Here is a 16054-nt window from a genome sequence, read left to right as displayed (position 1 = left end):
ACCATATTCTTTGCGTTAAACTATATTAAACAGATTTCATACTGAGCACTATCAAACCCCTGTAATTTATCAAAATACAACCTTTCTTCTTGGTGCACTGCTGAATTAAAGCAGCATTCAGATTATTTAAGCCTTTGAATGGAGCAAAAACTGGCCTATTGTTTCATACACAGATTAATATACACATTTTATGTGCTGAAGCAGACTAAGTATGAGGTTTTTCAGCTTTAATTATTCATTTTTGCATATTTACACAGAAACCTCTGATGGACAGATGTGGAGGTTTAGAAAATACATTTTTGCTCGAGGAAACATTGGCTGCTGTAAGCTGCACTTTAGTTTCTGGGACATTTTTGTCAGATTTCTGTGCCTTTTTTTTTACATTTCAGTGAAAAACTAGTTAATTAACTTTTTAGCTCCTTAAATTTTGAACCTTTTTTTGTATCTTTTATGAATCAAGTTCCAGAAATAACAAAGTGTTTATTCCTCTACTGCACACTGTTTATTATTATTTAAATAACTTGTAATTTAATATAATCCTTCTTCCAGCTGTTCCTTCTTCAAAGGCATGTCGTAGCACTCCTCCATAATTTTAATATTCTCCAAATCTGAAAAGAAAAAATATTAACGCGTGAGTACCAACTGTAAATGTTATTTAACTTTTACACTTTGACATTTACATAAACCTTTAGAAAAATTATCTCCATAAAAGGATTGCTTACAAACATTGATAATAGGGAACATTCCTAGAAGCAAGTTTATTTTTCGTTTTGTGAATATTTTTAAATAAAATAAAAAGCATCATAGGTAACTTACATGCAGTTTTTATGCAACATATAATACATAAATGGATCACTTCACCGACTTTTAAACTATTTCCCAAACTAGTGGTCTAGTTCCTCTTTGATTTTATCAGATATCTTTGTTGCAGTGATTTAAATAATGTACATTTTTAACACTGCTTACATCAAACAAAATGTTAAACCTTTTAATAAATAATTGCATTGTATTGTACTATTATTATATGCATCTGAGTCATCTAGGTAGATAAATCAAAAAGAAAAAAAAAAAGTAAGTCCTCCGGAAGGGTTCTTCTTTAATGAAAAGTTTCGTCTCTCCTCCCAGAGACTTCTTCAGTCTGAGAGTTTCAGGTTAACTTTTTTCTTTCTGATTGTATTGTCATGTTAAAATCTGCTATAACAATGCAAACGTTGCGTCCAGTGTGAGTAAACAACACGTATTTTCAGTCAGGCAGGGCGGAAGTTAACCGCTTCCTGCCTTCGGTCGGGTCCTGTTGAGCAGCCCGTGCTCGGCTGTGCTGGAGACCCCGCGCTGCCTGCACCTCTAACGTCTCGGGTGAGTTTGTTACAATGTAACAATTTCTCCATTAAACCCAATAACGGTTACAAAGCTGCGATATCTGCTAACTGCGCGGCGCACACGAACCGCACCGGCACCGCAACAGAAGCGCCACGGTGCCGCGCCGCCCCGCAAAACAGGCTCATTTTTCCAACGAAATCCCAAGCATTACCCCCCTCATCCAAGAGTATTCCAACATTAACTCATATTCTCTGCTTGCAATAATCAGCGACAGACCGCCGCGTAGTTGCGTTTACGCCTCTCGACACACCGAACCGCTCCTCTTCGGTCCGGTCCGGGCGCCGCCGTGCGGTATCGGTGTTTAAATTGTGTCACTCTGTGGTTTGTTTTGAATGTCAAAGGCTCCAGCTAGCTGTACGTCTGAATATTGTTGATAGCAGGTTAGCTTGCTAGGCTAACAAAAGTCAACCCAGATGCATCAAAACCACTTAAAATAGCGGCGAAGTTGGGTTTCGAAAACAAACGTTTGACTCTTAAAGTAGTTGCGGTGCTGTCAAACACTACATGCGTGGTTAAATCGGTAAAGTATGCGTGCAAAGCTCGTTAAAAACACCAGTTAGCATGTAGCCGTCCGTTTGCATCGTCTCCATTCATATCCTGCGCACTGTGGGTTTTTACGGCTGCGATACGCCGACCTGCTCCGAGCGGCGGCTGCCTTTCCTTCAAAAAATGTCCCATAATGTGTCTTATTTAATAAAAAACTCGTTTCGGTTTGTTTCATTTGGTTTTGGTTTAATACATGAAAAAAGTCGGCAGCGCTCGAAATGTTCCGAGAGACGAAGCGAAAACCGCGCGTTTTCAGTTTGTTTTCTGTTTTTAGTTGGTGTTTAGTTCATGTTTTTATCTGTCAGGTTTATTATTTAGCTTTGTAAGTAACTAAATGACCTGCTTCAACTCTAAACTGTTTTATTTGTCTTTAGGACCTTTAAAAATACAAATATAATACGAGTACACCTGTTAAACTGTTTTGTTTACATTTCTGCCTCTGCACTTGTGTTTTTACCCAAAAGAATGTTTGACAACAACTAGGTGATGTAATAGTCTTTACCACCATGTTCATTTAGGTATTTTGTACATTTAATACCTGAGCACATAACATTTACATCACTGTGAACCAATTATACTGGTTTTACCATCAGAGTACATGTAAAATACTAGATATTTTAACTGTATTCTACTATTTTGATCAGACTACAAATACTACCATATTTTTAAACCTCAGTACAGAAAAATAATCACTTTCCTAAATGTTATCTTTCTCTAAAAGCAGACCTGTAGAATCCTGTCATTATTATCACTTTATTATTAAAATATAGTTGTAAAAATTAGGTATTATTGCTCATTTTAAACGAGAATTCAACACTATTATTCACAAATCCTGAAGGATCACAATAAACCAGAATTTGTTATATTTAAGCACCATTTGTTCATGTTTTGCTGATAATTATATATTTACTCGATCTGTTGGTTTAGATGACAGAAGCAAAATATATTGAACAGTATTATCGCATGTTTTTCTAATATTTACACCCCTGTTATTACATCTAATATTCTAAGAATCTGCTATATACTTTTTTGACAGCTTTGTAAAAACAAGCAGATTTGTTGTCTTATTAATGATACTGTGCAAAGATTTGCTTGAAAAGAGATGTCCTAAATGTCAATTGTTGAAAAATAATCATGCTAAATTTTAAATGATTATTCTTTTTATGCTGCCCTAATATAGAAATATAAAAGAACAGTGGTGACTGTGGAACAAATCTTGCATAAACTTAAAAATACTTCTCAATTTCAACAGTTGTCATGGATGATGAAGACGGCAGGTGCCTTCTAGATGTGATTTGGTAAGTTTGTTTTGTCAAAATAAAAGACCAGATTTTTTATACCATTTAAAAAAATATATAAAAAAATTATATTATTGTATTTTTAAATCACACTGTTTTCTCCTGCAGCGACCCAGAAGCTCTCAATGACTTTCTTCATGGATCTGAGACCCATGTAAGTACAGGGATGGATAAACAGTGGTTTGTACATTTTAAATAACGGAATATAAGCTTGCATTTGATACGCAGCTTGTTATAAGTTTATATTCGGCGCTAACCCCCCCAGTTCAGAGTTGAGGCACCCTGAATCCTGCATCTCATCGCTGCTCCCGTTAACCTTGTTTCTAGTTTTTTCCTCTGCTCACTGTTTGCTTTTGCTTTCAGTTGGTTTTACATTAAAAAGAGTAAAAACAAACAAACAAACAGAGAAATACTAACGCTTCCTGGTTTCTGAGTTAATCCTATCATTTTGTTCCTCTGTCGCTTTTCTTTTACACTGATGCTTTTTACATTCTGGTTTCTTTGAACTGTGCTCTGCCCTCTCCTTGCCCCTCTCTGTTGTGATGGTGTGTGTTTGTCCCGGTGACTCTTGCCTGCTGGTTTGGTGCCTTTGGTTTCTGTCTGTCTTAACCTTGGTGGGTGTGTCTGTAGTTGGACACTGACGACCTTTTGGATGGTTCGAATGACCCCTCCAGCTCATTCTTCTCTGCCGCTGGGGTGAGTAAAATCCCCCCATGTTCTTCTCGCTGTCGCCTATCCATCTTTGTGGCATGTCTTCTTAAACCCCCCTCCCTCTCCACTAACATATCTACACTTGACGAGCTTTAAATTGCTGCAATTTTACAAGATTTGTTGTTGATTTTTTTGGTGTGTGTTTTTTATGTTCTGTAAAGCAACCCCAATTCTGAAACAATTGGGAAGTTGTTCAAAATGTAAATAAAACAGAAAGCAATAAATCTCATAATCCTGTGTTTTATTCAATAGAAGGTAATAAACACATCAAACATTTCTGCTAAGAAGATTTAAATTTATGGCAGCAAGGCATTTCAAAAGCTTCTGCTTCAAATCCACGGCAAACTCTGCAAACATTCAGGACCTGAGGAGACCAGGTCTAGAGGTTTTGGAGGGAATGTTGTCCCATTCTGGTCTGTTCAACAGTCCTGATCATCTTTGTTAGATTTATTTTTCTGAATATTCTGCATCGACGGTGTTTAAGCTGTCCGTCCCAGAGGCATTAATGCACCTTCATACCATCAGAGAGGCACACTGATGTTGTAAATCTTAATAAAGTCTTCTGAAATTGTTCCACTTTTTTAGATGTAGTCTTTGACTGATGAACTTCTCAAAGATTCAGCATCTCTAAGATGTTTTTATATTTGTGTTGATGAGATTTAACGTTTTGTTTTTATTTACGTTTTACACAAACTCCCAGCTTTTCTAACTGGGGTTGTAGTTTTGAAGTCCTCACATCTCGTCGACGTGATTCCTTTCTCTTCCTCCTCTGCTTGAAGGGACATGTTCCGGAGGTCCAGCCCGTGGCCCAGCTGTCGGCCTGCGAGTCGGCGGGCCTGCCCAGAGTCAGCGTGGACCTGGACTTCCTCGAGGACGACGACATCCTGGGCGGATCCCCGGGCGGAGAAGGCGGCAGCAACGGCATCGGGGCGAACCACGAGACGTGCGACATCCTGCAGCAGAGCTTGGCCGAGGCCAACATCACGGAGCAGAGCTTGCAGGAGGCCGGCGCCGAGCTGGACCTGGACCCCTTCGAATGTCTGGCGCAGGTCCCATCGCTGCCCGACGCCGGCCTCTCCGGAGGCGTAGGGATCGGTGGAGCGGCGGCGGTTTTCCCCGGTGCCGCCCCGAACGCCACGGCGACCCCTCCCAACGCCACGGCTGACATGCTCGGGTCAGTACTGGCCCAGCAGGGCCTTCAGCTCCAGTCCCAGGTCATGAACAAGGCCATTAGTGTCCAGCCATTCATGCAGCCAATGGGTCTGGGGAATGTGACACTTCAGCCCATTTCAAGTCTCCAGGCTCTTTCTAACGGGGGCCAGTCGGGACCTTTGGGTATCGGACAGATTCAGGTTGTGGGCCAGCCTACAGTCATGACGATCAACCAGTCTGGGCAGCCCATCCTGGCTAAGGCCATGGGTGGATACCAGCTACACCAGTCTGGACCCGAAGTATCTGCCGCCGGTGCTCAGGCAGGACTTGGAGCTTCGGGCGGTGGACTTCTAATCCAAGGCAACAAAGCAACTTTGGCGCCTCCGGCTTTAAACGGACCGGCTGTTTGCGTCAGCAGCACGAGCGGCGGCGGCACCGGCACCATAACGGCTCCCGCTGGACTCGTGGGCTTTGGAGGCACCCCTCTGAACACGGGAGTGGCACCCCAGACGCAAACTCCGGGCCAGATCATGCAGAACGTCATCATCCAGCGCACGCCGACACCCATCCAGCCCAAACCGCCCCAGGGGGGAGCCATCCAAACAAAACTCTTCAAACCGCCGCAGCAGCAGCCGCAACAAGCTGCGCCCCAGCCCCTGCAGAACGATGCCCACAAAGCTCTCGGGCTGCAGCAGCTTCCAGTTTCTGCTGCTCAGAATGTAGCTTTCCTGACAGGGAAACCAGGTTCTAACGTAGTCCTGAGTACTCCAGCCACAACGCAGGGCCCCCAGTTCCAACAAACTCTCTTCAAGCAACAAGCAGCACAGCCGTCCGGCAAACCCCTCAGCGTTCATTTATTAAACCAACAGGGCATCGTTATTCCCTCTCAGACTGTCCTCCAAGGCCAGAACCACCAGTTCCTCCTGCCTCAGCTGCAGGCGGGGGGGCAGATCCTGACCCAGCACCCCAGGGGCCACATCATCACCAGTCAGGGTCCCGGCGGGCAGCTCATCGCCAACCAGATTTTAACTTCAAACCAGAACATCAACCTGAGCCAGGTGTTGACCTCGCAGGGCCACGCCGGGGCGGCCCACATCCTCTCCGGACCCATTCAGCTGCAGCCCGGTCAGATGGGCGCGCCGACCCTCTTTCAGATGCCCGTGGCCTCGCTGGCTCAGGGCCAGGGCCAGACGCAGACTCCCACCGTCTCCGGTCACGCCCAGACTGTCATACAGGGCGTGCCGATCCAGAGCTCCCTGGCCATGGTGGGTCAGGTGGAGGGGCTGAGCCCCGCGGTCAGCCTCCAGCCCACCCTGCAGCCCCAGCAGCCGGGCGGAGTCCCCAGCAGCACCGGAGCGGCGACCGTGGCTCAGGGCCAGACCGGCGAGACCGTGGCCGTGCTGGGGAGCTCCGCGGAGCCGAGCGCTCATCCCGCTCCGCAGCTCGTACCGCAGAGCTCCATCCTCGCCATGCAGCCGGCCTCATCCACCGCTTCCACCGTGGCTTCTTCCTCTTCCTCCATGTCTGCCACCACCTCTGCCTCGGTCACAGCTGTGGGGCTGGTCCCCCCGCAGGCTCAGAGCAGCCCGGGGAGGTTACTGTTCACCAACCAGGCGCCGAGCATGATCCTGAGCCAGGAGTCTCTGCAGATGTTCCTGCAGCAGGTCGGTGTTTCCTCTCTTTCTGCACGGTTTTGGCTTTGTTCTTCTGTTTCTGTTAACATTGTCCTCAAATTAAATAACATGCACGGAGTGATGTCTTGGTTTGACATTTTTCTTTATTTTGGTTTACGATTTTACTCCTCATTCTTCCTCCCCCCTCCCTCCCCTCCCTCTCCTCCATGCTGAAATGGTAATTGTACTATCAGGAGCCGCTCCACCAATCAGAGAATGACTCGGCCCCCTCTGTGGGCGTGCCAGCGTCTGTTATCGTCAGCAGCAACAGCATCACCACTGCGGCCCCCGCTGTCCATGACAGCCAATTAGCTGACTCCTGGGTGGGTCAGAACCACAGTCCTTCCCCTGGCCCCTCCCACATGACAGCAGTGGTAAAGGTAGAAATGCCCCTTTATGTTGAGCCCCAGCCACTCGCTGCTGCTGCCGCTGCTGCCACAGCGTTAGGTTTTCTTATCTTTCCCATCGATGCTCTTTAAGGTGGTGTCTCGCTGAGCTGCGACTACCGGAGGCTCGTCTGTGACTCAAAACTGTGGGAAAATCCATATTTTTGTCACCAGCCATTGAGCCACTGTCCTGCAGGTTTTAGACTGAAACTGGTCAGACACTCCTACGTTCATGATTATGTGGCGCCACTTGTAAAATAAAGTATTAAAAATGTCCTCAATACAGTTATATAATTTAGCTCACTTGGAGTGAAATCTTTTCCATTAACATTTTAGTTTCATTTAGCTCACTGTTCTTACATTTTACTAAGTTTTATTAAATGTTATATCTATTTATTAAATCATGAATGTAAATGTAAAAGTTACAGTTTAAATATTGAGGCTAAATATTAAAGTTTACATTCAAGTATTTCAGAATGGAACGCAGCCTTCGCTTTTGGTGCTCAGCTCCAATGAGGTATATTTATTAGAGAGGCTACCCCCGTCATGAGGCTGGGGCCTTAGCAAAGCGCGACGCCATCTTGAAACAGTCTACTTAAAGGGATGGGGCTATTCAAATTATGTAAACAATTCTGAGTACTTACCAGATTAACAGGTTTTTCTTTTTAGAGTAGCCCCAATTTTTATGTACTCTATAACACATTTACACACACAGATAGTTGAAAGAAAAAGTTTATTTTACCATATTATTTTAACTAAAAAAACGTTATTATTTGACGTAGTCAAAACAAGTAAAAGAAAGTATTCTAAAATTACATTGTCAAAGTACAATACAAAAACCAAGGCTTAAAGCATAATTTTGAAAATATTGTTTAGAAGTACACAAGCAAAAAAATAAAATAAAAAACAAAATTGTGTTCAATAATAAGATTGACTTTCATTTGTAAAATAAATGCACGTCCATAGTTATTCTGTACTTTACTGTATTTTTTTGTATTGTTTAATTATTGACCTTTGAAGAGAATGAGCTTAGTTAGTTTCTGACGAACAGACTCTTTTTTTAAGCTGTGAGGTGTGTAATCTGGCAACATGTTTCTGCCTGATGATGTAGTAACTGTTGACCAGGAATTGGATGAGGTCAAAGTAATGGTTGTCCATGCCATTTTGAGACTCCACTATATGTTTTCCAAGGCACACTGGAATAAATTTAGATAGATAAAAATATTACTTTATGTGAAAATAAATATATTTACTGTTACAGAGCTTTAGTAAGCAATCCACAAAGCAAGTGTCAGGGTATTTTTTTCTTTTACTTTTGCTTAATAAATTTAGATAAATAATGTGTCTATTGTGTAAATATTACACACTTACTGTTACAAAACTTTAGTAAGCAATCAGGAGTGCAAATCAACACTTCTGTCTTTGTTTTAATGTCACACCTTGACTCAACAGAAATACAAAAACACACCACAGGAACCATCTAACTTGTTTTCAATGAACATATTTTGAATTTAAATTTTAAATGCCTTTTTTAGCATCATTAGCAACATTGTTTGCTTTTGTCGCAGGATGATGACATCTAACGTTGCTAACGATAGCATTTAAAATCTGAGTTAAAAATGTGGATGGTAACTGTGGTCCGGCAGTTTGAAGTGCAGCTCAGACACCTGCAAATTTGATATCTTGTAGGGAAGCTGTCACTGCCCTATCTGTTCCAAAACATGATCTGTACCGTTTGTTTTTAGCCTGTAGCATTTCGCTAGGCTAATGTTAGAATGGATTTGATTTCTTTCATCACCTGCAATGTTTCATAAAAAAGGCAACGCTTTATTCCTGGAAAAAATAAATAAAACAAAGATGAGATGAATTATAACATGATTGTCTAGGAAATAGGTCAGTTTAGGTCCACAAGTTTAATATAAATAATCATGTAGACATCGTGAATATTTTATTAATCAGAACGTGTAGGACATTAAAACAGTTTTCAGAATATAATTTAGCCCACCTTTATAATTAAGTATGGAAATAATTATTTTTAGTTTTTTTTCTTCCTAAATTGAGCACATTAACTGGTAATCCAGTGACAGAAGCGTTAGCAGTGTTAGCGGTTGCTATTGTCGCAGGATGATGACATCATAAGAGCTAAGCAAAAATGGCAAAGGCTGCATTCCATTCTGCAATTCCATTCAACATTTAGCCACAAGATTTAAAATTTACCTTTTACATTTCGATATGGATTTAATATTTACATTGAACACTTTGTAAAAATTAACAAAATGTAAGATCAAAATGTTAGCTAAATAATAAAATGTTGGCGGAACATTGTTTCACTAGGATTTTACACTCAAAGTGAGCCAAGCGATGAACATCTGTGACTATTTTAAAGATAAAATTTAAACCTGCAAACATTTTGAAATATTTTGGGGATTTTCTCATGATGTCTGTTCGCCAATGAGTCTCCAGCAGTCGCAGCCCTGTGAGATTTTATCCCGCGTAAGTCACCGCTTCCACGACTCTTCACTTCCTGCAACAATGATTCCGTTTCTTGCTGCATCTCTGCTTTTTATTTCTCACTTTGCTTCACATTGTAAAGCCAAGATCATCCGAACTGTTCATCCTGTAATCCTAACATTATGAATTTATGTAAAAATGAAGGGTTTTCTCATTTCTTCATTGTTTGTTTGCTCACTGCTGCATCAAATCCAGTCTGCTCGGCTCATTGTCTCCTGTTTTATTACTAACCAGTAACTGATTAATCCAGTCTTCGTTCTCTTCCTCTGTCAATAATCCTTTTGTTTTGCCCAGTTTAAACAACAAAATGTTCCCCAAACCAAAATGACCGCCCCCACTCCCCGAACCTTGTCCTCCAGATCTTCAGATTATCTTTTAATTCACCGTCACAGTCCCACAAATTCTGCTTTTGTCAACGAGTGATCAGTACTTCTTTTTATGTTATCACCCTTCAGCGCTGGAAATAATGTGCTTCTTTTTTATTTTATTTACTTCAGCATCTTGTAGATTTTGTTGTCTAACTCTCTGCTTTTGTGTTTGTTGTTTTTTTGTGTTGTGTGTGTAGCCTGGGGCTGGGCGATGAACTTTGAACTGCGGTTTTATCAAAACGTTTTGATTAATTAAGGACTGTTTTTGTCCCGTTGTTGCACTTTAGAGCAGATTTTACTCTTAAAAACTTACTTGTGTCGCCCAGCCTTTTCTACAACCCCAGTTACAAAAACTTGTGTTATTGTGTAAAATGTAAAAAGAAACAGCAGTAAACTAATCCAATATTTACAAAAATAAATGTTATTTTATTTTATGGCAGCAACATGTTTCGAAAAGTTGTTTTGGGTCTTAAATTATTATTATTTTTCTAAATCTTTTTTATTATATCCAGATGCTCATGAAACGGAACAGAGGGACAATCCAGCCCAGGTGTGTCAAGTCCTGGTCCTCTGGTCTTTTTTTAACACAAGCACAACTAATTAACAACAAGCTAACATTAGCTACCGTTAGCTTACTGTCTTCTGTCTTCTCGTCTTCGGCATCAAATAAGACAAAATAACATTTGCGCGTTTTTAGTATTATGATCCCGCCCACATCGAGGCAGCATTCAAAGCAACCAGTGCAGTTCCCCCCAGGGCCCAAACATCAGGACCATCTTGACTTTCAGCTTCGTCCTTTCAGTTCAGAGATTTCTACTGATTATTTAAATCTTTCGATGGTCTTATTAACTGTATTATTTATTTTTTATTTTACCGTTACTTTACCAGGAAAGTCCTGTTGAGATCTCACATCTCTTTTTCAAGGGCGGCCTGGGCCTGAAGGCAACCATGGTGTAGTGTCAGAACGGTCGGTGTAGCTACGGGTCGGACCAGTTGGTTTTCCACTGATGTTCCAGTCCGGTTCCAATGGGTGTGTTTTGGGCGGTTGGTGGAGGTGGTAAATTTGCTAAATTTGCAAAAAAATTTGCAAAAATTTAGCCAATCAGTGACGAACAGTGTTCTGACATCGCATTTTGGTGTGAGATGGGGTCGGTTGGAACCACAATGAAGTAGGTACTAAAAAAAGGGCCGGTTCCACGGACTGGCCTAATGGAAATGGCTTGGAACCGTACCGAACCGTACAGACACTACACTAAGTGGCACTAGTGGAAAAGGGGCGCCATTGTACATGTTTTTGGGGGTGGGGGGACACCAGAGTACCCGGAGAAAACCCACACAAGCACGAGGAGAAAATGTAAAGTCCACACAGAAAGACCCCAGGTCCAAACCAGGGATCAAACCCAGGACCTTCTTGCTGTGAGGCGTCGGTGCTAACCACTGAGCCGTTATATTTGATGAGAGATTTTTTTTTTCATTGAAGAACTTTATTTTGAAACTTTTCCTCTAGTTTTAGAAGCTGGTTTACATCTGCCCATTTGATTCAGTCTCTTAGTGCTTAAATTCTCATTTTATATTTAGCCTAATTACTGTTTTTTTATGTTTATTGTTGACTTTTTTATGTGTTGCTGCTATAAAAAAAATTTCAAGCACCATTCCTGTTTACTCTCTTTCTTTGTAAGCATTCTGTTTCTGTTTACATTTTACGTCCTATTTTGGAATTGTGGTTGTATTTCAAATGATAGATTTATAAAATGTATTTTTGAAAGAAAGTGATTTTTTTTTAATATAATGGAATCAAGCTGACGTTTGCATTTAAATTCCTCAGGTGCCCTCAGCTGGACCTCAGCAGCCTCTGAAGATTCAGGGCCTGTCCTCCTCACCGGCCTTAACCACTCACACCACAACACCTCCAGTGGTAGAGAGTCCCCAGCCTTCCCAGTCTCCCCTGACTCTGAGCCAGCAGATCCAGTCTCCGCTCCATCAGCAGCAGTCGCGTCCCTCCTCTCAGCCTCAGCCTCAGACTCAGACTCCCTCGCGCTCCTGCACGCCGTCATCCCACCCCTCGCTTTTCATCATCCAGAACCAAATCACAGAGTCCCCCAAACCCGCCGCGCAGGGCCAGGTCCAGCAAACGCCGCCTCAGCAAGCCAACATTCAGGTCCAGCTCCAGCCTCTGCCCCGGCCCGCCTCGCAGCCCGCTTCCTACCAGCAAGAAATGCCTCCGGTGGCGCAGTCGCCCAAACCTTTGCCCGCAGCTCCGCCGCAGCACCAGTTCGCCACGCCTGCCGGCAGCGCCGCCGTGGTGAAGACGCAGGTTCCCCTCCAGGGCCTGACGGCAGGGCAACAGCACCACCTGCAGATGGTCGGAACACAAATCCAGACTCAGACCCTGCCTCAGCAGAAACACCTGCTGGAGAAGCTGCACCAGGTACCAGTCCAGATCCAGAAAAGAGCCGAACAAAACTTTATTTTTACATTATTTTTATTGAATTTTCATAGGAGCATTCATACATTTGTTATCATCTTAATAATGTTAAAGATATAATTCACACATATACAGTCCAAGTTTGCATGGGTTTCAATGACTCACACATGAATAAACATATGATTTAAACATTTAGGTCAGGAAAGATATACCTTAAAAATATAACCTTAAAAAGAAACAAAAACACACATAAAGTCCCTCATTCATAAACACCAACAATTTTCTTTAATCTTATTTACAGGGTCATACATAACTTATATTCTTTTTTTTTCATCTACAAGTTTTGCATCTTTACAAAATGAATCAAATGAGGACCAAACCTCAAACTTTTCTTGCTTCCCTTTTTTTTATGTATGTTCTTTCCAAGGGAAAAGTTGCTAACATTTGTCGAATCCAAAATGTGACACTCAGACTATCTGTTCTTTTCCAGAAGAAGAGTAGATTTTTTGGCATGCAAGAGACACATATCTATCAAAATACGCTCGTTCTGGTTACATCTATGACCATTATAGTCCCAAGATAAATAAAGCAGGATCCATCAAAACATCTTTTGAAATAATTTTTGCTGTTATTTTCCTAATCTCTTCCCAAAAAGCCCTAATTTTGTTGCATTGCCATAAGCACTATAGCAGTGTCCCTTTCTCCTCCGTGCATTTTTGTACAAAAATCTGAAATATTAGTGTTAAATTTATTCAGTTTTACAGGTGGGATATACTGTATATTCTCATAGTCCATTTATAATGTAATAATCTAAATTTTGTACTAATGGGTTGAGTTTGAGCTTTAGTGCAAGTAAAATTTCAATTCTCGGGTAATTTCCACTCCTAAATCCTCACTCCATGTTGTCCGAATTATATCACAATTTTCTAATGAAGTTGACATTAATAGATTGTAAAGTTCTAATAGTACTCCTTTACTTAAGTTATTTTTAACCATAAGTTTTTCCAATTGTGATTTTGGGGGTTTGGTCGAATAAAACTTTTTAAAGATTATTTTTATCACTCGTCGCCATGACAGGAGGGTAAACTTGTAATCAACTGCATTTGTTTAGATGTGTGTGGGCCTGTTAGCAAAATATCTCATAAATCGCCTCACGGATTGTAATGAAACTCTCACAAATCACTGGATTAACTTTTAAAGTCGATACTGTTTCAACATTAACCAGCACAAAAAAACTGGCTGCAACTCTGTCGTTTTTTTATCAATATTCTGGTAAAACTGAGTGGTAGTTGCTGAAAATTATCCCCATTGAAAAAAACCTGCCAAAAAGTTGATTTTTTTTAAAAAATTTAATAAATTGCCGAAGAATGAAGCCTGTTTTTTGTTGAACGTTTTCCCAACTTTTTACTGTTCATCTGCTTTAGATAAAAAAATTTGTTTGCCAATGATTTTTTTTTATCTCCAACTTTTTCAAATGTTTCAGATTTTTGCAGACTTTGATGCGCCAAAGTTTCAGCAAACAGCTGAAAATAAAGTTTAAAATAAGCTTAGAAAATATCTTTTAAAAAACTTGTATTATTAAGGCAACTTTAAAAGAATAAATAAAAGCATACTGCCCGCCGCCATTCACGTCAAAGTTCAGACACACCTAGTGTGATCAGAGTACGTGTTAGGGATGACTCTCAGCTACTACCACTCCTAATTTCAGCTCAAAGTCTGTACAAATAAGAGAGTTGTTTAGTTTTTTGTGTTTGCTAAAGGCTGATTAGCCGTGGCAGCCATCTTGAATTGGTTTGATCCAGCTTCTTTGAAATCCATGAGATATTTTGCTAACACAAAACAAAACGCTGAACTGTAACTCGGCACCGTCGCTCTTTCCAGGTCCAGCAGAACATCCTGCTCCAGGCAAAACCTCAACCTCAAGCCACGAGTCAGTTCAGTTCCCAGCAAGATGTGCCTGTTGATAAAGCGGTGATTGCGTCATCGTCGTCATCCTCAGCGGCGAGCGTTGAAGCACCTGCTCAGATTCCCACAATGCTGCAGCCGACCTCGGTGCTCATTAAAACTCCCGCCACAGGTAGGATCCCTCTGAGCAACAATGAAATTGTAAATATTTACGTTTTGTATAATTTTCCTTCCCTTCTGTCGCAGCTTCAAGTGACTTACAGGTATTCTCAGGAGTCCAGGGACCAGCCGGAGCAGCGGTGAATCAGACTGTCCCTCCTGTCAGCCTTACTCAGCCTACACAGGTTGGTTCTGTCGCAGTGCACACCTCGTCCCGTTCAGCGTTTTTATTACTATTATTTCTAAAAGTGGGATTCTTTGTTCTCTTCAGGTTCAGCCAAATCCAGGAGTGATCAGCTCAGTGGGAGGGGTGACTCTGGGGAAAGGTGGGATGAAGATTCAGGTGTTGGGACCCGCCTTGTCTCAGATGCCCGCTCCACAGGCCCTGGCTCCAGGACAAATTCAGGTGAAGGAGACATATTTTAAAATGTCTTACATGTTTGTGCATCAAACAGATGTTAACAGCTGCTTTTTATCACGTCAGCTCGCGTCGCAGACAACAACAGTGAAAATGCCTTTAAGTGCGGAGCCCAGCAGAGAAGCCAGGTGTGTGCCTCAGGTGTTTCTTTTAACTGTCAGGCTTTTATTATGGAGCAGAGATGAAGCCATGAATTTTATTCAAACAATTTTTATTGAAACAGAAAATGTATATGTTATATTATATGATGCAATTGCCTGCCATACAAGTTTAATTATATGATACAATGGCCTGCCATACTCGGTTAATTTTGATACAACGGACTGCCATACTTATTAAATTATGTGACACAATGGTCTGCCATACATATTAAATTATGTGATACAACGGTCTGCCATATATAGTAAATTATGTGATACAACGGTCTGCCATATTTAATAAATTATGTGATACAACGGCCTGCCATATATATTAAATAATGTAATGCATGTAATAATAATGTAATGTATTAAATTATGTGATGCAATAGCCTGCCATACTCAGTTTATTTTGATACAATTTGTTTTAATAATTAATCATAATTAAGTACATTAATTATTACAACAGCATGTCAGATTTTTAGTTATATGGTATTGTTGTCTGCCATACTTATTTAATTACGATACAACCTGCCATATTTTTCAATCATATGACACAACGGCCTGCCACTCCTTGTTAGTTATATGATTCAACAGCATGCCATATTTATTAAATTATATATGGTATGCCATACACATATAATTATATGATACAACTGCATGCCATATTTTTAATTATATGACACAAAAACCTGTCAGACCATGTTAATTATATGATACAACACATACCATACAAATTTAATTACAAGTAGTTTAGAACTTTTTTAAAATCAGTTTTAAATCTTTTTTTTTTTTTCAGTTTCAGGAAAAAACTACGTTGAACAAATTTTACGGCCCCATTTTATCCACATTTTATCTCCTGCCTATGTGCGTGTTTATATTTTTGATGGTGGGTGATGCTGATTTATTTTATTTGTGTGTGTGTGTGTGTGTGTGTGTGTGTGTGTGTGTGTGTGTGTGTGTGTGTGTGTGTGTGTGTGTGTGT

General features: G+C 41.1%; 1 protein-coding gene across 1 annotated transcript; it reads left to right on the top strand.

Annotated features, from left to right (window-relative positions):
- Positions 1 to 33: 33 nt before the first annotated feature.
- bicra (BRD4 interacting chromatin remodeling complex associated protein) lies at positions 34 to 15060 on the top strand (the record flags this gene model as incomplete). The annotated part of the gene is given in 9 exon segments (XM_014015888.1): positions 34 to 3224; positions 3333 to 3378; positions 3855 to 3920; positions 4715 to 6751; positions 11851 to 12453; positions 14332 to 14527; positions 14602 to 14699; positions 14786 to 14920; positions 14999 to 15060. Coding segments are annotated over 9 exon segments (3284 nt in total), but the record flags the coding sequence as incomplete, so codon positions are not given.
- Positions 15061 to 16054: the final 994 nt, after the last annotated feature.

Source organism: Austrofundulus limnaeus, unplaced genomic scaffold, assembly GCF_001266775.1.
Source record: "Austrofundulus limnaeus strain Quisiro unplaced genomic scaffold, Austrofundulus_limnaeus-1.0 Scaffold136, whole genome shotgun sequence".
Lineage (NCBI taxonomy): Eukaryota > Metazoa > Chordata > Actinopteri > Cyprinodontiformes > Rivulidae > Austrofundulus > Austrofundulus limnaeus.
This window is presented reverse-complemented; position numbering and strand designations above follow the sequence as displayed.